Source organism: Lampetra fluviatilis, chromosome 1 (assembly GCF_964198595.1).
Source record: "Lampetra fluviatilis chromosome 1, kcLamFluv1.1, whole genome shotgun sequence".
In the NCBI taxonomy this organism is placed as follows: domain Eukaryota; kingdom Metazoa; phylum Chordata; class Hyperoartia; order Petromyzontiformes; family Petromyzontidae; genus Lampetra; species Lampetra fluviatilis.
The window spans coordinates 31113785-31141437 of record NC_136275.1 but is presented as its reverse complement, the minus strand read 5'-3'; the positions used below and the strand labels follow the sequence as shown (position 1 = coordinate 31141437).

At 44.3% G+C, this 27653-nt stretch overlaps 1 protein-coding gene across 1 annotated transcript in view; it reads left to right on the top strand.

The window, feature by feature from the left end:
• Positions 1-27653, top strand: part of LOC144938510 (uncharacterized) — a 71490-nt gene that overhangs the window by 25827 nt on the left and 18010 nt on the right. Inside the window, exon 3 of the mRNA XM_078866652.1 lies at positions 7081-7194. Coding sequence (XP_078722778.1) covers positions 7081-7194 — 114 coding nt within the window. The remainder of the gene's footprint in view (positions 1-7080; positions 7195-27653) is intronic.

Here is a 27653-nt window from a genome sequence, read left to right as displayed (position 1 = left end):
CCGTACAGTCTGAGTTGCCAGCGCCTGCACCGTCGCACAAACCGTGCGTATTTTAGTAGGACTCGTCAAAAATGCAACCCGCCGTCCCGATGGAAGCTCAATGCAGGCCTGATCTATGAGAATTTTGATGGGCATTTTAGCCAGAAAGTCCGTACCTAGTAAACAAGGAACTGCCAGCGATGATGATACAAAAATAGGACCCGCCAATTTGATATCGCCAATAGAAATAGTCGCCCGAATCTGGCCGATGATCCCCAAGGATCCCCCGTTTGCCGCGTAAAATGGTACGTCCACCGGCAAAAGGGGTCGACATTGGACGGGAAGGATGTTATAAATAAGGTCCGAAATGATAGTGGCTGACGCACCCGTGTCCACAAGCACCCGGACCTCAACCCCGTCAATAAACCCCGTTACCACGGACGACCTGGCCGACGCAGCCACCATCCTGTGGGCCAATTTGGACCATTCGACTGCTTTCGGGCCGTGTACGAACCCCCCTCGCCGAACCGAATCCCCGGTACCCATACGCGGTCCCCCCACCGCGAAGCGGCGACCCGAGTGTGCCGTATGTGTGGACCGAGCGTGTGAGGTGCCGCGACTTGCCGGGTTTAGCTGGGACGACTTGCGGCCCTGGTCGTCGTCCGGACGTGGTCCCGTGGCGCGCTGACGCGGAGCCCGGCACCCGGACGCGACGTGACCCCGAAGGCCGCAGTTGTAGCAGACGACGAGGGACGTCGTAGGTTTTGGTTGCTCCAGCTTGCGGGATGAACGTGTGGGCGAACGACCTCCCGTTCTCCACTCCCCCGGACTTGATACGGCAAAGGCCTCCTCCCGAGCCGCAGCAGGCTGAGGCTCGGCGACCGTGGCGGCAGGTGCCGCGATCCCCGCCGATGCGCAGATGACCGTCCGCTTGCGCTTGAGGACCTCGTATGCGTGAATACTCGTGGCAATCCCCAGGGAGCAGATGTCCATTTCGTCCGCCGTATTGATGGGGACTCCCAGGTCGTGAGCCAACGCCAGCAGCTGCTCCGTCACCATGGCGTCCTTCCCCTCCTTGTCCATGCGGGGAAAAGCTGCGTCCGCCAGGGCGAGCAGCGCCGTGCGATAGGCGAGCGTTGTTTCTCCAACCACCTTGCGCCGTTCGTAGAAATGGTGGCGACAGGCCGAGGGCGGGCCGAACACCTTGGCCATTAGATGTAGCGCGGCCTGGAGCGTTGAGCGAGACGACCTTGGGGCAGATGTGAAGGCTGCAAGTGCGTCGTCGTCGAGCGTCGCTGGCAGCGCGCGTAGGGCAGTGGTGTCGGACCACCCCGACATTTCTTGATGTGCGAGGAACCTTCGTTGGAAGGCTACCCAGTCGCCCCCGTCCGCCTTGAACGCCGTCAGCGCGGGCAATCGTTGCTGGAAGACCCGGTCGTCGGCCTCCGAGGAATGATTTTCCCGCGCGCCGCTGTGGTTATAGAAAATGTCGGCTCCGTCTGCAGGCGCATGATGGAGAGCTCTGGCGCGCGCCGATGACGCGGGCTGCGCTGAGAGGAGATCTCCGCCCACGTGGTGTCCGCGCTTCCCGCCAACCGAAGGCGGACCCTCAAAAACGGCGCCAACTTCAAAACTTTTGGCGCGAAGCGCCTTCTGGCGGGATCCCTCCAGCCGCGCTCCCTCCTCCAACCCTGCAGCCGTCCCTCCGCCCGCTGAAACGGTGATGTCCGCCAAAATTGCAGCGGCGGCGAGCAGCAACTCCGCCAGGCGGGAGTGTGCGTCCTGTAGGCTGGTGTCGGAGGCAAGCGGAGCGTCGGCCATCGTCGCGAAGTGCTGCATCGGCGGCAACTCCTCGTCCTCTCCTTCCGAGGTTTGTGTCTCCGGTACGCCGTCGTCTTCCCGATCTCGCTCGTGGGTACGGGTAGTCTTCCTAGTATCCATTATTTTCTTTGAAGACAGGTTTACTTCTGACGCCAGTTGTAATGTAGTAACTCGGCGGGAGACGACTTCACGGGTAGCACACTCTTTTATTTCACCAACTATAGTTACACGGGTGACTAACACCAGCTATAGTTACTCGGGTGACCAACACCCACTTAGTTACACGGGTGGCTAACACCAGCCTAACCCACACGGTTCTCCTGGCTACACCAACACGGGCTCTTACGCCCCGTAGCCTCTCGGAACACCCCCAGCCGGGATGTCCGTCTCGACTCTGGGTCCCACAGTCCCGACCCACATGGGCGTCGGACCACGGGTCCCACAGTCTCGCCTCCGAGCCACACAGGGCCCCGGTCCTGACAAGGACAGCGGGACTAGGGGTCTCAGGGCACTACTTCTTCAACTCCGTCTTCAATCTTCAACTGGTTAACAACAACCCCGAGTGCTCCCGCGCGTCCTCTTTTATGTCCATCCTGCGGACGTCGCTGAGAGCACCCATCCCATTTGACCAATCACTGCGCGCTGCCCACGATCCCCTTTTCTCACCTCGTGTCAACGCGCACAATCCCCTACGCCGCGCCGCCCCGTACTCACTCACTCCCGGCGCGCGCGTCCACACCACGCCCACATGCGTGCCCAACCCCGCACCCCGCGCCGCCCCGTAATCCATCACTGTCGGCGCACGTCAACACCACCACTACAATTATAGCAATATAATAATGATTATAGCAATATATTAATAATTATAGCAATATAATAATTCTAGCAATATAATAATAGTTATAGCAATATAATAATTATAACAATATAATAATTATAGCAATGTAATAATAATTATTGCAATGTAATAATAATAATAATTATAACAATATAATAACAATTATAGCAATATAATAATAATTATAGCAATGTAATAATAATAGCAATGTAATAATAGTTATAGCAATATAATAATAATTATAGCAATATAATAATAATTATAGCAATGTAATAATAATAATTATAGCAATGTAATAATAAATATAGCAATGTAATAATAATAATTATAGCAATATAATACTAATTATAGCAATGTAATAATAATTATAGCAATGTAATAATAATTATAGCAATATAATAATAATTATAGCAATGTAATAATAATTATAGCAATGTAATAATAATTATAGCAATGTAATAATAATTATAGCAATGTAATAATAATTATAGCAATGTAATAATAATTATAGCAATGTAATAATAATTATAGCAATGTAATAATAATTACAGCAATGTAATAATAATTATAGCAATGTAATAATAATTATAGCAATGTAATAATAATTATAGCAATGTAATAATAATTATAGCAATGTAATACTAATTATAGCAATGTAATAATAATTATAGCAATGTAATAATAATTATAGCAATGTAATAATAATTATAGCAATGTAATAATAATTACAGCAATGTAATAATAATTATAGCAATGTAATAATAATTATAGCAATGTAATAATAATTATAGCAATGTAATAATAATTATAGCAATGTAATACTAATTATAGCAATGTAATAATAATTATAGCAATGTAATAATAGTTATAGCAATGTAATAATAAATATAGCGCTGATTAATTACAGCGATTATTATATCCGGCCAGGTGGTTCTGTGATAGAGACAACGACTCGAAAGCGGAGGGTCGGGCTCACTTATACCATCATCCCTTCGGGGTCAATAAAATAGGTCACCTACATGACTTTACCGAAAAAACCTAAGAGTATAAAAAGTCACCACTGGTTGTTTCATAGATATATTTCCCCCACCATAAGAATGTGGAATTTCCGCCACCGGCTCAGTGCTGCAAACAGGAGACGGGCACAATCTCATTGCTCATTTGAGCAATACAATTACTTTGACTTTGCATCGATATCAGTATCAGTGCGGCAATCATTTGTAATCTTTATCGCAGCCACACTGCATGCAGCATTACCAGTGGGACATATAACCTAGGCCAAGGACTTGCCGCTTCCCATTAACTTGAACACATTAGCCCCGCTCCACACGCCGAACGGCTGAGCTGCACATCCTCATTACACCGCCCGCAAAGGTCCAATTGGCGACACGGTCTCCTGGCAGCGGCTCGCTGCGGAGTTCCCACTGGGGAGCAATCGTCCCTCTCTCGAACTTCCGTTACCACTGGCTTCAACATCGATCGCTGATCTCCCCGGGGGGCGAGTCGCCTGCCTATTGGCCGTGCGCACGGCCTTCCGTGTCGAGCGAGCGCCCATTGAGGAAAAAAAGAGAAATCCGGCGCTTGTGAGAAGCAATAAAGCGGAGATGTTTTACTGCTCTTCTTGGTAGAGAGGTAAAGGTGCGGCCGCGGAACTGTTTCCTCTCCGCCACCGCTGGCGGTGGGACCTCCACGAGAGGTAATTCTCTCGCGAGGGCATGTGGTTCACCCTTGCACGTTGGCGAGATGCGAGGGCATCGGTGGGCATAACCACGTGTCACCCCCTCCATGTCCACTGCTGGGTGGGCAGAGGTGGCGACGTGGATTTGAGAAACTTGCACCCATTGACTTCTGGATTGCAAGCCCAGTGGGCTAACCACGATACCATGTCGGCTCCCGTTTCCCTGATATATAGGTAAAATGAAATAATGAAACATAATTTACAGCAATTTCTCAATCCATTGCTGGATGAAGGCCTCCCACGCCATGTTTGGTCATGGGGGTTGTTTGAACAAAATTGGCCAGGTTGGTTGGTGCAGGTTGGCGAACTCGGGGGCTGATGTTAGCCATGGCTCGGAATCAAACTCGGGTTGCAGGATTCATAGTGCAGCGTGCCAACACTACACCACTGCTCCATCCATGGCGGATGGATAAGTGCACGACAATTAAATTTCGATTTAAAGCTTTCGTGACTGCAGGGATTCATCTTCTTGGTTCTTTCGGTAAAGTCACGTAGAAGGGAAGTAATAAAATAATAAAAATAAAACATAATAAAACAATTCTGACGACGTTTCGGCTACAACGCAAGCAGCCGTCCTGAAGACAAGCAGCCGTCCTGAAGACGGCTGCTTGCGTTGTAGCCGAAACGTCGTGAGAATTGTTTTATTATGTTTTATTTTTATTATTTTATTACTTCCCTTCTACGTGACTTTTCCGAAAGAACCAAGAAGATGCACGACAATTATTCAAATGTTGTTCGTGCAGCAAGCCTGTATTTTAATTGCATTGTTCGTCGGGTAAACATTCTTGCGCACTCAATATCGTTTGGAGAAATGTCGCGTCTCCTGTCACGAACCGAGGGACGAAACCCCCCACAAAGGGCAATATCCATATCCTGTCCTCGCTTACAATAAAAAAAAATACAATTGTATACGGTTCAAACGATGCCAGGGACTAATTTGCGTCCAATCCCCATATTAAATGACTCATTGTGACAAATGACAGAGACTTTGCGAATGACGTAAATCGGGAGGAAGAAAAAAATATATTCCAATCGCAACAGCAGGGGTGACTACGACAGCACTCGTTGATCAGATGTCAGAAGTTGGGAGCTGCCATGGATAAGGGTTTTCATGTAGCATTAACCATGTTACTAACCATGCCCGCTCCGATGAAGGCAAAAAGTGATATTCTGAGGAGGCTACGCTTCATTTTTATTGGCATTTCTGTAAAGCGTCCACAAACTTTGCACCAACGAAGCAATATCCTGCGGACGCGGGACGTGTGTCGACATTCTAGTCACGTAGGCAATGCCCGTGCGTGATCGTACAGTAGTAGGCTGCATTGGCTAGAACACATTGCCGCCGGAGAAAGGGTTAAGGATGACGCATTTATGATTCACCTCTGATAAAGTGGCCTTGTTAACAGCGCCGCGGGGTGGCCTCGAGTCATCTGGCTCTTGCGCACATTTAGTAATTGCTTGCCACTTCCGCACCACTCCCTCTGCGTGTCCTGTCATGCATTCGAATATAAAATGAATTGGAAATTGATGAACATGGCTGTTTGTCTGCAGTGGCCATTTCGTTGCACTCCTTCAAGGATTGTGCGTGTGTAAGTGTTTATATAATTCAGAGACTTTAAAATTAATGTTGTTAGGTGACTGCAAGTCTCCTCTATTTGTGATTTGTATGCAATTCCACAATTACTCTGTAACGATGTCATATATTGGATAATGTCATAAGCCTATAATTAAATCAACCAGAATGTGAGCAATATCACCAGATCTCGGACGCGATGCGGGGCTGAGCTTTATGAAGGCCACATTGGGGTGACCACCGTGCTCAAGGAGAGGTGAATGCTTTGGGATTAGGCCGAGAGACGGGAAGGGGAAGACGTGGATTAGGGGACACGTGCGAAGTTATGAACATCATAGAGGGCTGTTGAGAGAAGTAAGTGGGAGTTGGTGGATCACGTCATTCAGACTAATGACAGAGTGGGAGCCAAAGGAGAGACGCAAACAGCACTGAGCGGATGTTTGCTGTGGAGCGAGAGGAATGAATTCGGCTCATGTACAGGAGCTAGATGGGATCTTTGCATCGCGGGACCGTGAGAGATTGGCAACAGTGGTTAGATCTTGGCCTATAAAGATGCGGTCTTTTTTAATTAATCTAACGGGGGCGGGGGGGGCAAAAATAATGGCCATTTTTCATTGATTTGCACACAAAGTGGATTTAGGAAAAACATTGTGGAGGCTAATTCTGTGAGCCTTGCACCAGTAACTTTATAAGTAATGGCTGTGTCGGCACAAAGTCTTGTGAGTAAATGTGGGACTTTATCACAGATACTGCATTTACAAGGTCATGTTTAAAAAAAAAAGTTCGGCATCCACAAAGCCAGTGATGTTCACCTCCTGGATGCCCCATACAATGCATTGCAGGACATCATAACAAGTGCAAAGTCACTCAGCCTTCTTGTCAACTCATCCCCACATTCAGGAGATTGTGGATGGATAGGTTAAGCTGACAAACAGATTAAAGCCTTCGCTGTTGCTTACTCCAGAACGTGCGTGTTTCACGTTGCCCACCGCCTTACCAGCCATTCCGATTTATCCCAGATGTGCAATCCAACCCGGTGCTCTCTTCCTCTCTCTCTCTCCCACTCCCCATGACGCTAACACCCTTGCTCCCTGCCTTGGCGACTTGTCCGACGCACAACCAACCCGGCAGCAGCGTGGAAGTGCTCGCCGAGGTGTTAACCTCTGGGGACCGGGGCGGCGAGCGCATTCGCAAGGCGCGCACTCTCTGTGGCGAGGCGCAGGGGCGCAGCGGCATGGACGCGAGGTGAGTGTCGCGGCCAGCCGCCCCGCAGCTCCGAGCGTCGCGGGGCTCGGCAGCGAGCCGTACGGCTGCGGCCTGGGGTGGCCGCGGTGGTCGAGGAGATGCTACGTCCCTCGCCTGGTACGCTTTCAGACGTGCTTCTGCGGTCAGTCTGGGATGCTCTACGCCCTCCCGATTGGAAACGAATTTCTTCAGAACTGATTTTTTCAGTTTGTTGCCCTTTCCTCCGTGCCTCCGATTTAGCACGGTTGGCCACGCACGGTGAGAAAGAAGTTCTACATGCATTCAGGAGGTGGTGGGTTCTATCCCTACCCTGACTGCTGTATATTTGGAGGGTCGTGTGCTCTCTCTCGCCGTGGTGGTCGCTTGAATGTTTCTCCAGGTCCTCTGGTTTTGCCCTCCACATTGAGAAACATGCATTTTAGTTTACTACAAAATCCCACGTGTGATGATGATATAAGCCACTTTCGTGACCTGTCACGTGTATCCAGGTCGCCTCTGACAAAGAGCTAATAGCTGACTGGGCTTTACTTGGTAAGTAAAAGAGTTTAGTTTAAGCGTAGCTAGATTCAGTGAATCGCTGTCAGCATGTATGAACTGTGTCTGACCCTGCCCTTCATGATCCATGGCTGGAGCTACTGCAATGCGGTTGTCAAGGTGTGCTTTCTCAGTTGTCAATGTAGCTACAGCCACAGTTGCTTCCAAGGTATCGTCCCAAAACTACCAATGGTTTGTGATGTCGGATGTGTTTTGCTGAACAGTGGCGTTTGGAAGCGTCAGCATTACTGTGACCTCTAACCTTGACGTACCTCGCTTGGATTGGCACTGACCTCGGTGTAATTGGCAGTGTTTTTAAATGTAAAATATTACCGAGCACAAAATGTGTGTCTTTGTTTAAAAATAATCGGAGTTAGCTGCAGCGTTAAATTCACGTTGTTGCTTTTGCATTTCATTGCAATGTGCAATGCCTCAAATTCACATTGCTGTTTTATCTTGAAAATTGTATTCAATTGATGCTACTGCAGTGTCTTAGGCTCGCTAGATCCCATAGAGGGTTTATTTAAACAATGTGAATTATAGCACGAACAACCAGACGTGCATGTACACTCTTATTCGATAGCGTTGCATGTATACGACAAATATGCTGCGAAGAGCCCAATTATATTCCCTCTTCCAGAGGGTTGGGAAGATACGATTGTAAAACAGAATCATATCTGGCTAAAATGTGACATTATTTAATCAGCGTATGATCTCCTGAAGCAGTAAGTTAATTTTATACAGAATATATACTTCATCTTTGCCAGATGGGACTAAAAGTTGCCATAACACCCAGATATTGTTTTCTTCTAATAATGAACCAGGCCTTCTATATTCAGACTTAACCCACGCACCCATTTGTGTTTGCTTCCATTAATTAAAAAGCAAGCACTGCTTATTGTGTGGCACAAATCTCTGGTGAGGTGTATTTTATTAGTCTAAAAATACACACCCATGCACTGTGCTTTCATCTGGCGGCTAGGACACGTTCGGGATTGAATGTGCAAAGGCATACATACATATATACATTTAACGAGATATGATGGCGAATACATGATTTCAACAGAAGTACATGAATCAATTGTGTTTATATTTGCATGCATGTGAACACGTATGGAACGCATCTTGAAATGTGGTAAGGATTGTTGACTACATACGGCGAGGGAAGAAGTCCTGTATGTGTTGTGCTCAGACAAAATATGCGTCCAAAATGATATTTGTGTGATCACAACAACAATGCAAGTTTATATCGGTTCACATTGAACTATGGAAAGCGTGCATGCCACATGCGGACACGTGAAGGTGCATGTAGCAGTACAGTTTCGAACAGTAGTAATACTAGAACCTATAAAGCACATTTAATCGAATCTCTCAAATCACTGCACGAGACGCAGCATCAAACACTCAGCGTAATAATAACAAAACAAAATCCTGAAAGCCATTTTCCGAATTAATAATAATAGTTGAATAAACAGTAGTGTATACATAAGTTTTAGGACCCGTTTTAAAGAAAATGTCCACAGACTCGAGAGATACTGAGATATCGTGGACAAGCTGCTCCAAAGTCTGGGGGACACTCGAGAAAAAGTCGGTCGCCCATCGACCGAAGCCTCCATGACGTGGGAACGCAGTGGAGATCTGCATCCCGAGATCTTGGAAACCTTGCGGGGGACATGGGTGCAACGTCTCTCTGAGGGAGGCTGGGGCAAGGTGGTTGGGAGCTTAGTATGTTAGAAATGACCGTCGCACATATCTACAGTTATACATACATGAACAAGGTTACACAAACATGACTCGCATCACAATTAAATTATGAATCCGCACTCCACCCACGTATAAAAAGTGTTTTCTGCAATAATACAGCCTTCATCGTGATGGGTTTATGTTTGATACCACCCATCCTGTGGGAAATGTCTATAAAAATAAAAATAATTCTCTGCTTAAAAACACAGCAAGTCTTCAAATGTTCCAACTCTTGAAAAAAAAAACATGAAAACAATATTACACGTAAACAACTGGATTCACAGCGTCCAATGCATGTTAAAAAAAATGTCTAACAATTTTACTCCAAACATGTTTGCTTTTTTCCCCTTGCTTATTGTTGTAACTTTCATCGGTCACGGCGCACCCGTGACAAATTATACCACGATCTCGAATACCCCTGTGCAGTCAAAGGTGAAAATATCTACAAACAACACGCGTGTACATTTCACGCCATCGCACGCACGCAAGTGAGCTTATTGATGTAGCAATGCATTTGTGATCACATGGTTCGTCCAATGCAATGCGATCTGAGTCTCTCACAGAACACTGCTTGATGTGTTATTAAATAGCTTTTTTAATTCACGAGCGGACATATTTACACCATCCAAAAAATAATTTTCCGTCGGAATACACTGTTAATTTCTCGTGATTGTTATTACATATTTTTTTAGTTGCAATTTGCTCAGATCAGAATTTTGTTTGAGGGAATTGTACGAAAGAATAATATTAATAATGAGGTTTACTTCTTTGCAAATCTAATGCTGCATCTTGCTGGGCATTGACATGACTCTGGGTGGTGGGGGGTATAGGGGACATGCAGCACAGGATCATTTAGCACAGGCGAATGATGTCAACATCGGTTTAACACGTAGGAGGCTTTCGCGGCTAATATCAATACTTTTTTTTTGGGTGAGATCGCGTAAATATAAATGTGTCGTTAAACCCGCCACCACCAGACACAGCCAATGAGTAAGGCTTGTCACGTAAACAAAACATTAGTTACAACTTCAGCACTCCGGTGAGTTGGAAAGTAAACCCACGATATTTACTATTCGAGTGTGACGTTTCGCTGGTGATCACAACCGGCTTCATCACGCGATTAGCCAGAGTTATGACAGCTTATGCAACACACGTGACTTTTTCCTGATGAGTAAAGGTCTCTTAGATCTAGAGCCAGAATAGGGCGTGCAATGTATTTCCTCTAGAGGGAGCGCTCTCTAGGAGTTTGACATTTATAAAACGGGGCAACATCACGAATAGTCTGCAGCTTCAATGCGCCTTCTGCTTTTGCAGTATCATGTTAACATGCAAATATATACACACACACGCTTCCATGAGAGTAAAGACATTGCTTTGACTATTCAGGAAAGTAAGTGGCCGTGGGCAGGACACATAGCCAGAAGGGATGATGACCGATGGAGGAGACCGTTGTATGGACGTTGCACTTCGCTTGCACCGTGCCGTGATAATCGGAGGTGCGGAGGAAGAACAGCAAACGAACTGTACACAAGGTAGCTGCAAGGCTACGTTGTGGACAGCCGAGGGCAATTCCCGAAATCAGTGGCGGCTCCTGCAAAATCTCTCAGGGGGGGCAAATGGCTGGATGATTGATAAGGATAAGGTCCACCCATGCAATGGATAAATTAACAGCTTAAGCATGTAAAGGCAACTTCACTTCTTTAATATTAATGAAAAATAAAGTGACTCTTACAATACATCTTGTTTGTTTCTATACTCACTATTAATACAATCCACTCAAGTTTCTTTTATTAAAGATTCCACGAGGTGGCGACAAATTATATTGTTGGATGAAACGTGCTTACGTATGATGACGTAAGCACGTTAGTGCGAGCCCTCCCGGAAGCCATAGAGAATGCATTGCAGCGCCCGCCCTTCGAAAAAAAACATCTTTGAATGTAAGTCTATGGGGCCACTCGGGGCGATTCTCAGCCAGAGTGAAATCGCCCAAAAAGAGGCGGTACTCCACAGAACGTGACATGACGCTGATTGGACTATATCCAGAAGCACAGTAACGGCTGAGATTGGTGGTGCGTCGCCCAACCGCCCTAATGAAGAAACCGCCCCTGCCCGAAATGTTCTTTGTTGTTGTAGCACCGTTGGCTAAGTACGGTGTGAAAGAAGTTCGGCGCACATACATACTATGCTCCCACGTCTTTGCTCTCCCCCATTCACCAACCCCCACTGACCGGCATGGTGAAGTATAGTCAAATAACCCCCAAGACGTACGCAGCATGGGGAGGCCCTAATCCAGCAGTGGATTGATAAAGGTGCTGTACATGTACACGTTTTGTGTTCCACACTTGGCAGATATTTCAAAACTGGGGAAATACTTTACGTTAAGAAAAAATAAAAGCATACATTTAATAATGCACAGTGATTCCATTAGACTGCCAGTTAATACTCTCTAATTGTGTATAAATAATACAATGCGAAATTGACTCTATCCTGACCATGACATCTGAGAGCCGCTGGGACACTAGCATGGCTCTCTACGGATTAACAGATAAGCCTGGTAGGTGATATTAAAACGTGCATCTTTGGAAAATAAATTGCATTATCATACAAAGATATATAAGTGCTTGCAGCAGGCAGCAGGCCACTGAAAATCTAATTTTGAATTACATTAATCCTTCGCAGTGTTACGTGTAAGCCTATATTTTAATGCAAACTTATTTTTACGCGCACTGCCACAGCAAACCACACTTGGATGTTACGAACAATATTATTTTTTTAAACGTTAACTTTACAAAGTATATGTTGAGTAAGAGTGGATACCATGGGTCAGCATTTGAAGGATTTCTTCCCCTCCCAGTTATTGAATGAACTGTCACGATATGAGGTTGTGATTCATTTAAATTATACAATCTCTCGTGTTATAGTTTTGTGTGTTGTGAGTGGGAAAAAAAATCAACCTTTTTTGCTCCAATTACCTACATATATATCAGAATATGTATCTATGCTGGTGGAATCGATGAGCTATCAATATTTTTTTCACACATGCCCAGTAGGTAAAAGTAGGTAAATGTGCAGCCCTGCAATGTATTTCTCCCACCATTGCTGGAGGAAGAGCCTCCTCTGCTCGAGGCAGCCCTAGAGAGCTCCACGACAGGATGTTGGGCCTAATCTTCCACGCTGGGCAGAAATGTTGGAAGAGGTGGGTGGTGCCTATATTTGACGCCACCACATACCACCTGCTGATTGACAAATGCGGAATTCCCATTTGTGTTCCTCAGTTGACAGATGCGGTTGGGGGGTGGGGGTTAAGAACCTTGCCCATGCTTCAACATACACATTTGTAATAAGTGTCAAACATGAATTGATGAATTTAGTGGCTTTAACAATTCTATTTCTTCAATAAATCCCCGTGTTGTCACGCGCCTTGCCATGTAAGTATATGAATAAGTATATGCACAAATGAGTCAATGTCCCTTCGTGATAATAAGGTGCTTAGGGAAACCTGATAAGATACAAGCAGCTAAACATCCGGTGTGCGATCTCCAACCTGTTTCAATCATATGGCCACCTGGTGACATTTTATTAGACATTAAAACAAAAGAGCCTCACATAGAAGTGTCTTTTCCCCGCTTGATCGTGCAGGAGTTTTAAATGATAACAAAACAATGCCGAATAGCTTCAGGAACTTATTAGAACGCATAGGCCACAAATGTTTGACGTATGAAAACGATTCGCTGAATTACAAAAAATGCCGATGCGCGTCCAGTTTGAGAAATACGATGGACGTCAGACATTATCCATCCACTGCTGGACGAAGGCCTCGCGAAGTCGTCGTCATCTTCGATGAAATCCATGTAGCCATGTAGCTCCTGCACGCTAGCTGGTCTCAATCCTTCCGTCTCCGCGGTAGACACCCCGCGGGTGGTTTTCCCTCCTTCGGATGTCACTTTGTCACGAGCCTAGAATAACAACAACAGACCCAGCTAAACGCCCACGTACATTTCCCAGCGGTCAGTATGTGGCGTCTCTATAGAGTGCGTTCTTTCTTTGATCTGTGTGCGCTCCTCTTTCTGTCTCAGCGTAATTCGCAGCATGCACCTCTCCACGTAACTTAGTGGCCTCTTCCATTCCTGTACCATTTTATTGGTTGGTGTTCTTGTTTTGGATTCAGGTAAGTACGTACTGCTTAAAACAAAGACGACACTTTCCTAATTGTAATCTTGCTTTTCATTATTCAGTTTTATTGTTTTGAATTCGAGTAACCTTTAGGAACGTTGCCTCTTCTCCCAGACCTCCGATTGGCATGGTTGGCTATGTACGGTGTGAAAGAAGTTCAACATACGTGCATATTTATGTACACATACTTTCATGTATTTTCCAGGTATGCCACTCCAAAAGATATCTCCAATTGAACCTTATGGCGATACCCCGAGCTACCATAGGACCCTCGCACTCGCATAATGTCCGTGATGCAGTAATTTTTAGTTAGTTGATGGTCGGCGATGCGGCAATCGACTCATCTCGACGAGCTGTACTCACGATGCACCACTACGGTGCGTACCGCGAGTGTTCACGGTTTCAGCGCAATCGTCCTCGCTGCGTTTCGACATCGCGAAGTAGCACTGATTTCGGATTGATTGGTACCCCCGTCGCGGAGTTAAGTACACACCTGGAAAGAAATAGCGTCCCAGAAATTTTATATTTAATTGCCTCGGCCCATTTTGTATTATTTGGTACCCCGGGTACCGCCATGAGGATCAGTTGTTCAGTGAACTTATTGTACGTCACTCTTTTTGTTCATGTTCATCCTCAGCCCAACCTTTGACATCCTCTTGAATGTTTTGTATTACATTTCCGTGATATTATAATGGGTGACTTCAATGTCAAAGTATGTGAGTGTCAACGATTCAGGGACATCGTTTCTAGGAGGCACTTTCTTTATTAACAACTTCCACGGTCTTGTCCGCACACTCTCCACAGTAGCTCAGCCTAGCCTGTACACAACACGAGCCGTCTAACACTGACGACGCTGACTGAGATAGCCGACTGCTCTCTTTTGCAGCGCAGTGTCTAGTGGAGACGTTTAGCGACGACGGCGACGAGACGACAGCGACGACGAGACGAGTCAACTCCCAGATCCGGCAGCCTCGAGCTCCCCGCTCTCGGCTCCTTTTATGCTCCCAGCGCGGCCTGGCCCCGCCCTGACCCAGCCCTGACCGCACCTCCCTTCTAGAACCCACGAGCAGGTTCCAGGGGCCTCCAGATGAGGTCCTCCATGACCCTTGCCTTAGTTCCTCCGCTCTGCCAACACATCTGTGCTCACGCTCACCGGCTTGTGTACTGTCTGTCCACCACATCTGCTGCCGCTGTCCACCAGCCAGCGCTATTACACTACACATGTAAAAGGTGAGGAGATGAGAGGACGATTGGTAAGTTTAGCATTGGAGCGAGGAGGGAGAGAGTTATCAGCCAACAAGAGCATAAATATAATGAACACATCTCTCACGAGGAAGGATTTTATGGAAAACGGACGTGGAGAAATCCAAGGGAGATTGACTTGTTTATTATTGACAAACCCCAATTGCAAGAGATGTTACCGGCCTCAATGTCGCAGGAAGCAAGCACAGAGCGGGCAATGCAGCTTGCACTTCAGCATAGGACAAAGATAATTACTGAAGCAAAGAGAGGCAGCTAAACATCGTATATCTAGGCCAGCAGGTAGCTAATTTTAGACGATTGCAAAGCAATTGATTCTAATGTCTACTGGAGCAAAGTGATGAATTGGATGTCATCTCTTTTTACAATGTAATAACTGCACAACAAAATCGCACTTTGTTTGAAACCAGAGGGTGTGAAAAATAGATGTAAAAAAAGAATGAATATACTGAATAAAGTATTGAATACACCGGATGCTTATGACATTATTGGGAAAATAATGAGAACATGAATTGGAGAATATAACAATAGTAAAGATCCATATGTCATTGCTAAAAACGGTATTTTGTGCAAGCCAGGCATAGGGAATGTTTGCCTACCATTTAACAGATGTATACTATCTATCATAATCTAGAAAAGACCAATAAATATAAAATACCATTTATTTGAAGCCTTTGTGGTCTATGAAAAAAAAATCTAAATTGTTATTCAAGCTATCACAAACCGAGGCATACAAAACAAAGATTTGTAAATGAAAAAAAACATTCACAAAAGTGGAACAGTTACGTGGAGACTGCACAAGGAAAGTAACATAACGTACATATTTGAAAGTGACAGAATGTGTGTATTAGAAAGAAACAGAATGTGCGTATTAGACAAACAAGAGGAGATGTGACCTATTCAAGGCAACGTGAGAAGAGCTTTTCTGACGTCTAGAATAAATGAAAGGCACAAGTCTACATGTCGTGCGGAAATGTGGAACTCATTTGCAAGATGTTGTTTTATTTGACAGTGCGTATGCTTTGGCATGCCATCTCACACGTGGTTTGTTTCCTTCATGATATCTATTTGTATTTCAGCCATTCTCAATCCAGCAATGCATGAATCCCCTCCCCTACACACGCACCTTTATTCACGTGATATATCATTTGTACGCATCCAGGTGTCGTTTCGAATGAATTATCCTCCTTTTTTCTTGCAGTAGGACTCCCTCTCTTTTGAAGGCAAATTAAGCAATTGCAGCATCCCTGCAATCCGGTCTGTCAATTTTCCTATTGATTAGTTGAATAATTGTCAGGGTAAGGGATTTTATTTTTATTCAGTAAGCCTGGTACCAAGTGTACAGATTATATACCCTCAATTTAACACGTAGGCTTTCGCGACCAATGTCATGATTCTAGTTGTAATTACTGGCGAAACGTCGTATTCAAATTGTAAATGTTGTGGATTTTCTCTCCAACACACTGGTTAGTGCTGTACTAGTAATGCATTGACATGTTCTGTTTACGTAACAAACCTTACTAATTGGCTGTGTCGGGTGGTCGCGGGCTTAACGACACATTTATATTTAAGCGATCTAACCCACAAAAAAACATATATGATGGATATTATAGCTTCGTTTTCATGAATTTTTATTTGGTGCTTTCATGGATGTTCAAGCAAAACAGCCACTTTTATAATCCCACTTTCCTTAGAAAAAAAATGTAACCGTTCAAGTTGTGTAATTAATTTTCAGTCATGATTAAAAATAATTATAATATTTTGCAGCATTTCATCAATTCACTGTGGTATGAAGGCGCTTCAACACTGTGTCAGTCGTGTGAGTTGTTGACTATACTTCACTACCCTGGCCAATGTGGCTTGGCTCAGGGGGGACCAGAATCGGTTCCAATATCACTCGCGCACCACCCCAGGTACACATTTAAAGCCGAGTCACCCTCGGGGAAGCCCAAGAGAAGTCCTGATACCACTTGCTGGTTGCCAAGCCTGGGAATCAAACTCAAATCGCAGGCTTCATTGCACAGTGCACTAAACATGAGATTGTGGCTCCCTCAATCATTCATATGTACACACATGACTATTAGAACCTTCAAGATGAAAAGCAATTTCCACAAAGTCCAAGCAATTACTTTACCAATGCAGTATACTAAGGGGCACTAATGACTCCTCTTGGGGAGAAACCTTAAAAATGTTTTTGCTGCTAGAAAAGGAACATTAACGTTTTATTGTACTCTTTGGGGAAACGGTTTCTAAGATAGAGCCAGTGGCTTTATATTTCCTGGCTGGGAGTGTTCTTGGCCACAAAGTTGTTTGTAAGAATTATGTTGTGCGTAGGCCGCTTGGCGAGAATGTTGTCACAACTAATACATTAATAATTTATTTTCTTGGTTCTTTCGGTAAAGTCACGTAGAAGGGAAATAATAAAATAATAAAAATAAAACATAATAAAATAATTTTCACGACGTTTCGGCCACAACGCAAGCAGCCGTCCTCAGGTGAAGAACAGGTCTGTCGGGAAGATGCGTTGTGGCCGAAACGTCGTGAGAATTATTTTATTATGTTTTATTTTTATTATTTTATTATTTCCCTTCTACGTGACTTTACCGAAAGAACCAAGAAGATGAATCCCTGCAGTCACGAAAGCTTTAAATCGAAATTTAATAATTTATTGTTTTTCAGTTCCTGCAGTTCAAGCAAAGTCTTTACCAACACATTATTATCATGAAGCTATTCCCAACGACAGCTTTATAAAACTTCTGTCTGCATACATTCTTAAATGGAATCCATTAAAGATGCTTTTGGACAACCCAAAAAAAAATACACGATGGATTATTGATTCATAAGAGAGATTTTTTGGGGGTCAGATTGCCACGTGAGATTGCCAGGTGTGTGTCATACACCCTCCTCCACCTTACACAGCCAAATAAATACAGTTCTCATGTGAACAAACATGACAATCCAAAACGTAGTATATCACCCCCCCCCCTCCGCCACCTCTGATTTCTGCACCAGATTGGGTTTAGTGATTGGGTTCAGTTATTAAATAATACACATTACAAATATTTACTAATCTACAACTGATTAGTAATCATAACAATTAACTGATTACTAATCTATTATATAATTACAATACCCCCCCTCCCCAACTCTGATCTCTGTACCTGATTGGGTTAAGTGATGACGTCACCCTGCTGCTCTATTTAAGACCGAGAGCAGGTGGAGAGCTTCACTATTCTGGCAAATTGCCCGATGATGCTGGTTGATGTAATTACCAGCGAAACGTCGTACTCTAAAATTGTAAATGTTGTGGATTCACTCTTCAACACACAGGTGGGCTAAAGTAGTGAACTATTTGTCTTTTGTCAACGTGACACATTTTTTACTGATTGGCCGTGTCGGGTGGTGGAGTGTTACGACATATTTATAAATAACGCGATCTAACCCAAAAACCTTTATTATGAACATTTATGATGCATAATCAAGCAATTGCCAGAATTGATAGATTTTAGTAAAAAATGTCCTCCGATCCTGGGCTTTAAATAGGTGACATACATTTGGGGCTAATGTTATGTAACTATTTTGGCCCTCATTTGCACACAATTGTTTTTGGAATGAAAATTTTGAGTTTTACTTCCTATAAAATCAGAAAAATTCTGAAATTTGCAATGCACGTGCGTTCAGTTCTGCAAAAATATGGAACGATGCCACACCTACTGATGATACTTTTGTGTTGTCTTGGTGTCGTCTGGGACTGTTGTTGTTTTGCTGCTTTGCCCAAGCTTGCATTTGATATTGACAAATGGGCAGGAATTTTTGTACTTGTGAAATTAGTGTATTTATTTCTAAGTAACTTGCTTACCTTTTCTATATCTTGCTCTAATTTTTTTTATTTGTTTATGTAACTTGCTGATCCAGCCCGACTGCACAAAAGTGTAAAAAGAGCTTCATAGCTCATCGGATTCCTCCTCCAGCCTAAATAAATATTCTTATTGTGACATGTTGGCAAGAGGGCCCTGGCATGGATCGTATGGGAAGTTCTGTGATGTCTCCTTTCACGGGTCATTCACTAGCAGTGAGCAATGCACTGCTATGCTTGGATTCCGAGTGGCTACCTCATCGTTTGGCATAATGCTCGTAGCACAATTAGATTTACATTGTGAGAAGTATCTTTTTTTTTAATGGACATTGATGATCTTGTTGCAAGCCGAGTCTGGGTTTGTCCCAGGCCGATATTATTGCAAAGCAGACTACCCCCTTTAGGCATTATTATTTAATACAAATTGGCCGCACTGCAAATCAAATTTCTTCGCGTTAACATAGAGGGTGTGTAAATGGACATTTCATTAAATGTATTACATGTGTATCGCATAGCTGCCGAAAAGGAAAGCCACATGTTTTATGAACGCAAACGCTAGCTGGCCATTCATGTGCCACAGAATCAGTTTTAGAATGAGTCGGCAGGCTTTTGGCTGTGCTTTAGCTAGTTAGAGATGCAGTGTAAATGCAAGTTCTATTTTTAGGTCGTATTGCAGTCTGCAGCAGCTCTGTGCTGCAAGTCAATGTAAAGATTTCTTCACCGTTTTATTGGCTATAAATTACAGTTTAATAGGCATCACAAGAAAAATATCCATAAAGCAATGCTTTCAAGAAAGTAATTTTCTCCAGTTCAATATATTGTTATCCGTACTGCATATAATTATGCAAACGATTTGGATATGGGTGAGACAATGTGCATCCTTTAATTGGTTAAGTGCAATATTAAATAACCATGGTTTTTGAATTGTACTGCCAAGCAGAGCATGCAGTTCTCTGCCCTACATTCCGAGGGGGCAGATTTGAATTGTGTGTGTGTGTGTATGATATGCGATATAGGGCAATGAACAGTACAAAGGCCATAGATACACATGCAAACATAGGGACACCAATGGTACCTCTTCATAGCTGCATATTCATATACAGTACACTGATTGATGCAGCCAATATTGTCCGTCGGGCCAAATGGCAAGAAATGCATGTTTATTTTGAAAGGGGAAAGAAACCTACTGAAAAATAGATGTTAACTACCTCGCCTGGTATGCAGGAGATTGTGTGCTCAATCTCGACCCTGATGCCTGCATATTTGGAGTTTGCACGTTCTCCGAGTGGTCGCGTGGATTTTTTTCCGGGTCCTCCAGGTTTTCCCTCCACATTTAGAAACTTGCGTTTCGAGTACCGTATTTGGCTGCTATACATTTCCACTCGATAAGCCACTTCGTTGAGCGATCATTTGTGGCCAGGTCACTTCTGAAAAAGGGTTATGTAGCTCAGTGGGCCTTACCTGGAAAAATAAAAACAGTTTCGTTTTAGTTTAGTTTCCGCAATTCATAACAATAACAACTATATCTTACACTCAATATGCTGGATGTTGATCTTCCCATACCGTATGAGTCATGGGGATCTCTTTAACCATACTTCACCACCCAGGTCAGGACAGAATTGTGAAGGAAGCCCCGTATTGGTTTTGATATAACTCAACATCCCTGATGCTAGTTAGCTGTGGCCGGGACTTGAACTCGGGTTCTTGGTTGTATAGTATGCCACTGCTTTACTCCACTAAATATACGTCACCTATTTTAGCAAAAATATATAATTTAGCTATGCTGAATCACAAAAGTGGAGTGCTGATGCAGTGGTTCACATACTAAAATCAGTCGCGAATAATATATCAACCGATCCTGTGCCCCCCCCCACATTCATCAGCCTACACTGACCAGCGTAGCGAAGTATGGTTAAACATTCTAGATTTGAAGCTTTCGTGACTACAAGGATTCATACTCTTAGTTCTTTCGGTAAAGTCACGTAGGTAAAAAATGAAATAAAAATTAATAAAAATAAAACAATAAAAATCACGACGTTTCGGAGGCAACACAAGTCTCCGTCATCAGGTGGGACCGTCACAGCCAGATTTGCAACAACCACGCTGACTGGCATTGTGCGGTGGCATGGGGAGACCTTCATTCAACAGACGGGTGACAATTGGCAGGAAATTAATTGAAAAGAAGGAATATCTAAACCAGTGGTTCTTCACCTGGGGTGCACGCACCTCCTGGGGCTGCGAGATGCCCTTTCTGAGAAACAAAAGGGGGTTGCAGGCTGCGGTGAAGGTGAAGAACCGCTGCCCTAAGGGACGTTTCCACTGTTCACACGTGTGCATCCTGCATTCACGAGAACGTGGGCTGCCACGTTTGTGGAACGACGTTTATTTCTCCGCAGTGTGCCGCAATCCTTTGCTCACGTTCTGCGCACTCCCCTGGCCTTTGCTATTAATTTGTATTCAGTTTTACAACTTAGTTTACTTTCGACGAATGCTCAAGTGTATCCCCGTGTAAATGCAAATCAGATAGAAAAAAAGAGAAATTGCTTCGAAGGGAATTAATTGATCCATGATGAGTGTGATTCTGGATGTAAGTGATTTAATTTCTATAAAAAATGTTGGCAGTGGATTCCCAAAGAGAATAATGTTATAGTTTCCAATTGATGCAGATAATGCGTGATGTGTTTTCATATTGTGCCTCGGCACAAAACATGATACAATTACAATCCTTGTTGAACAATAATTGCATTCTACAATGCACACAGGGCGCATGCGCACTTTTTTGTGCATCTCATTTAAGATTGCTGAAAGGGAGTCGAGTTTTATGGCTGAAAAGAGGGCGTTCTCAAAGGAGTGCTTTAAATCCTTGTGAGAGGGAAAAAATCATGAATTAAGAAGCTACCCAGTGAATTATCCGGCCGCATGCCTCATGTGATAGAGCACCTGGCTTGCAATCACAAAGCTTTGAGTTGAAGTCCCCACTAGTTCAATCTTGATTTGAAGCTTTCGTGACTGCAGGAATCCATACTCTTTGGTTCTTTCGGTAAAGTCACGTCGGTAGAAAAAATAATATATCACGACGTTTCAATCGAAACGCAAGCAATCGTCATCAGGCGCCTGATGACGATTGCTTGCGTTGCGATTGAAACGTCGTGATCTATTCTTTTTTACTTTTACCTACGTGACTTTACCGAAAGAACCAAAGAGTATGGATCCCCACTTGTTGATTGACTGGGGTGGATACAATGTTTACCACATTTTGGGGGGCAGGTGTACCACCATTAGTTGTTCTGTGGACCACGGGAATGTGGAATTTCCTCCAATAGTTTAGGCTTTTAACACATTCCTCCTGCGGAGGGAGCTGGTAGGAACGTTGGGTTGCTCGGTCAATGGCCAGGGTCAACGGCGGCGTGATGTATTCCGCAAATATGCCCGACTGTGAGGGCGGGCACAAGCCGGCGTGAGTAGGTTAAACGTTGAGTTTTATAAGGGCACCACGGGGTGACCTGCCCCTCCCCACCCATTCCCACCCTCCCCTCCCCATCCAGCCCCTCCCCACCCAGCCCCTCCCCACCCTCCCCTCCCCACCCAGCCCCACCCTCCCCACCCAGCCCCTCCCCACCCAGCCCCTTCCCACCCTCCCCTCCCCTCCCCACCCAGCCCCTCCCTCCCCACCCAGCTCCCGTTTTACTGGTGTAACCAGGAGGTTCCTGCCAGTAAAACGGGAGCTTAGGGCTGCCCCATACTCAATGGAGTGGGACATCATTACGCCTTGACGTATAACTACGACAGACAAGAAAATAAGCATGTTATTTAATTAGATATTATTTGTGTTTATTATATCATAATGGGCAAGCACCTGCTGTGTTCACCTGAAGGAAATATTAGTTTAAATGCTGCAAGGGTTCTTTTTTTCTATCAATATCTTAGTTGTCTGAAGTCACAAAGAGCAAATGAGCTCCACATTACAAAAAGCAACACATTTCACACATTTATTTTAATTACATCAATGGAATATATAAGATCAGAAGGAACGTGACTATGTTCGAAGCGAATGCCTTCCCTGTGCGACTGCGCACGTTTTCACGGTCGGTGCCGTACGGCTCTGCGGACGGCACGCTGCATTCCCTCATCCTCATCCTCGTCTTCATCCCCGCCAGCCCTGGTCACGCTTCACGGAGGCCTCAAGGGCCTGCGCAGGCCGCCTCTGGGCAAAGCCAAGGTCGCTGGATACAATGGTCGTAACGGCGTAGGAACTGCAATGCAATGGTGACCAATTGTTTTTGCTATTGAATGCATATACACGCCTACTATAATCGTCCTTAACGCTCGTGACGTCACTCCACATCGACCAGCCCCTCTCATTAATATTCATGAGCAGGTAACGTCCTCCAAATGTACACCTCTCCCCACCCCTCATTAATAATCATGAGCAGGTGACGTCACTCAATATGGAGTACTCCCCCCCTCATTAATAATCATGCGCAAGTGACGTCACTCCACATCGAACAGCCCCCCTCATTAATAATCATGAGCGGGTGACGTCACTCCACATGTGGGGCGAGACGCCTTCGCCCCCCTCCGGCTGAACCCTCACGTCACGCGATCTCCGTCACGCTGTTTAGACATAGAAGTAAAAAGGACGTCATGATGAACAAGGGATTAAAACCTTTAAATGAAATAAGTCTGTGTCACCGCGCCCTTACAAATTGCACACGCGTTGATGCAATGAATATCACGTCGCGGTCTGATTTTCGCTTGCAAGTTTCAGATTTACTGCAATACACCCGTCCTTGGACGGGCGAAAGGCGAGTTGTATTAAGATGAATGTGTTGTTGGGTTGTGCCATGCGTTGTTTGGCACGATGTCCGACGTTGAGCGCTCCACTTGCTGGGGGCATCTTCAGGCACTGATTCCCATTTTTTCTTCATTTCCTCAAGAAGCTCCCAGCACGGTGGAGCCAAATGTCAGATATCATGCCGAACATCCCGCTGAATCATTCAAAATGCAGCAGACTATGGGAGGAGAAGCATGTCTCCGCTGTGTCCTGGTACATTGCAATTGCAGGGACTTGACAATAGATGTTTATAATGGAACCAGCGTACAATGACCCCACTATTATGTATGATATCACACATACACAGCATAGAATATGCTTTTTACAGCATTGTGTTGAAATAACTCCCCATAGCAGTCATGGGTGCAGTGTTGGTGAGGAGACGTTATCTCCTTCGCCTGGTGCAAAGGAGGTCGTGGGTTCAATGCCGTCCCTGACGATGCCTTTTGTATGCTTGGAGTTGATGCGATCTCTCTTCATGTGGTCACGTCCATTTTTCTTCTATAACTTATTACGTGTGAAGGCGATATAAGCCACTTTGAAGAGCTATTATTACGTGTGGGCAGGTCGCCTCAGAAAAATAACCAATAGTCAAGTGGGCCTTTCCTGCTAAATTAAAAGTTTATTTTTATTTAAAGTGGGATTTCTGTCAATGAAAGCCTTTGGCAATGTCAGTAAACTTTCAGTCCCTGAACCTTTACGTATAGATGTATGGTGTCAACTATGACATGCACGTTATAAATAAACAGGGGTAGAATAATGCGTTCATTAATTTGTCGACAGTTGCCAGGTTTTAAAAACCCCTGGAGTATGGAGTAAAATGATCGGCAATCCTTCAGCTCTGTAGAAGAGCTGAGGGTTACAATAAGCTGATACTTTCCCTTCTTCACAGCCTCGTTCTCTGTTTGATCATGTCAAGACTGGTCTCTTGCAATGTATGTTGCGTTGGATATCCAAAGAGGCAACTCAACGTTGCCGCAGTGTGTTCAAAATGCTACGGCAAGAGTTGTCGTCTTAAAGTGTAACACAATGATCATGTCATTCTTGTTATATGTGAAATGCACAGACTGACGGTGTTTAGGAGGAGGAAATGTAAAATGCTTGATATCTTTTAAGCCGTTACACAATTGGAGGCCACTATATTTGGCAGAATAATTGCAAAACTTGGTTCCAAAACTGTAAATTATGCTTTGGTGATAGAGGTGCTTTATTACAAGAACGGCACGTGCAATGGAGAATTATGGAATGGACTTTTGGTGTTGTTTCGCATCAACGTCGTGGAACAGCTGACGGTGAAATTGTATTAATCCACCCACAATTTGTAAATTTAAGACTGAATTAAGGACGCTACTTTCAGATAGCATTTGAATGACTCGTATGAAGTGGATGTAAAAGAGAGTGGTCTAAAGCACAGTTTGCCGTTTTAATTTTGCCTGTTCTCGTCTGCATTCACCACACATACTTGTGGTAAAACATGCAAACAAACATGCTCTGATAATTATCTATGCATAATCTTTGAACCTTATTAGCCCTCATCAGAGACGGCCTTCTTTATGGCCTTGTCTCACCAGTGTTAGACCAGAGAACGCCAAATGGCGAACAGTGCAAAGACATACTCTTGGTCCTTTCGTTAAAGTCACGTAGGTAAAAAAAAAGATATAAATAAAATTAAATTACGACGTTTCGATTGTAACACAAGCAATCATCATCAGGTGTGAACACCACATCAATAAAATGTTTACTAAAGTGGGAGAGATACCAGGAGGCTATGCAATCGAAGCGTCGTGATCCAATTTTATTGATTTTCATCTTTTATTTTTTTATTAATTTCTTTACCTACGTGACTTTACCGAAAGAACCAAGAGTATGGGTCCTTGTAGTCACGAAAACTTCAAATCTAAAGTGCACAGACAATGCCAGTGTCAGAACACGTGTAGCTTGTGTGGAGCAGTTGTATATCTGGTGTTTGAACATCTGAACACCTGTTTTCACTGCCAAAAAGGGTAAACCATATTCTTATTTTTTATTATTTTTTATACTGGCAAAAAGGTCCCACAGATATTTGCTTCTTCTTGGTTCTTTCGGTAAAGTCACGTAGAAGGGAAGTAATAAAATAATAAAAATAAAACAAAATAAAACAATTCTCACGACGTTTCGGCCACAACGCAAGCAGCCATCCTCAGGCGAAGAATGAAACACCCCAAGCTTGGAGCGTATATTTAAGCTGGGTTAGAGGGGGGGGAGGTGGGAAGAAGAGCGCCTAAACAAAATAATTTGCATATCAAGAGGAATTCAGCATATGGAAAATGCGTAGGAGGTGGGCGGGGGGGGTTCCAAATCAATACTATGCCCGTGCATTATGCAGGATTAGCAGCATCAAAGGGGGGGGATGCTGCTAATCCTGCATAATGCACGGGCATAGTATTGATTTGGAACCCCCCCCGCCCACCTCCTACGCATTTTCCATATGCTGAATTCCTCTTGATATGCAAATTATTTTGTTTAGGCGCTCTTCTTCCCACCTCCCCCCCCTCTAACCCAGCTTAAATATACGCTCCAAGCTTGGGGTGTTTCATTCTTCGCCTGAGGATGGCTGCTTGCGTTGTGGCCGAAACGTCGTGAGAATTGTTTTATTTTGTTTTATTTTTATTATTTTATTACTTCCCTTCTACGTGACTTTACCGAAAGAACCAAGAAGATGAATCCCTGCAGTCACGAAAGCTTTAAATCGAGATATTTGCTTATTGCCATTTGTGTGAATTGTCTGTCCTGCATTGTTAAGGCAAATTGTATTTGGTCTGCAATCACTTCCTTCCCGAGTGCTTCTCTTGCCACATCACGGACCCCTTTCTCCAGCATCTCGAGCCGTACTGAATGCCAGGCACGGAATAAATAATAAGTAATGATGTTGATGATGTTGGTCATGAAGCTTACGATGCGTGCGTCAATTTTCATTTGTGAAAATCAAAGTTTCCCGATTTCTCAACGTTATAGATAAATTAATCCCATGATGCCTCCAGTGACGAGATATGCTGCAATTTACCGCAATGTTTATAACAAAAATGTATTCTTAAATGTGAATCGTGACTGAATCGTGACAAAGCATTGGATTGATTAACTCGAAGGGTGAATTATTCCACCAATATTAGTTCATGCCTCTAATACAGCATTTGCACTTGAATTTGTCAACGCTGGCCAGGCAATTTTCTGTTCTATAGCCAGCCATGAGAGTAATGGTACGGGGAGGAAAGGCAATTTGGAAGTGATTCCACAGAGAAAAAAAGTCCCCATTAATGAGGATGCCCGGCTGTTGCAGCGCAGACAGATTGCGCACGCTGACGGCAATTGCACACCCCGTGCTTATCCTCAAAGATCAATTTACGTGGGGAATTATAGCAATCTATCCATGCATAAGTCATTTTGCCTGCAAGAATGTTTCCTGCAGATAAAATAATGTTACCCGAGTAAGGGGGACACGAGGGTGGAGCAGTGGCGCAGTGGTTCGTGCACTGCACTACGAGCCTAGCGACCTGAGTTTACATTCCTGGCCATGGCGAATATCAGTGATGAGTGACATCTCCAATGGTCCTGTCCATCTCCTCCATTAGAAACGTGCGTTTTAGAGTATATTGTTGGGTCTTTCGTTAAAGTCACGTAGATAGTTTCGATTTAAAGCTTTCGTGACTGCAGGGATTCATCTTCTTGGTTCTTTCGGTAAAGTCACGTAGAAGGGAAATAATAAAATGATAAAAAAAATAATAAAATAATTCTCACGACGTTTCGGCCACAACGCAAGCAGCCGTCCTCAGGTGAAGAACAGGTCTGTCGGAAAGACAGACGCTGTCTTTCCGACAGACCTGCTCTTCACGTAGATAGGTTCAGGATGTCGACCGCTTGTGTTGTGATCGAAACGTCGTAGTTTGTTGTTATTTTCTTTGAACCTATCTACGTGACTTTAATCGAAAGAACCAAGAATGTGAATTCCTGCAGTCACGAAAGCTTTAAGTCAACGTTTTAGAGGATGTTGGCTGCTATACATTTCCACGTGATTATAAGCCA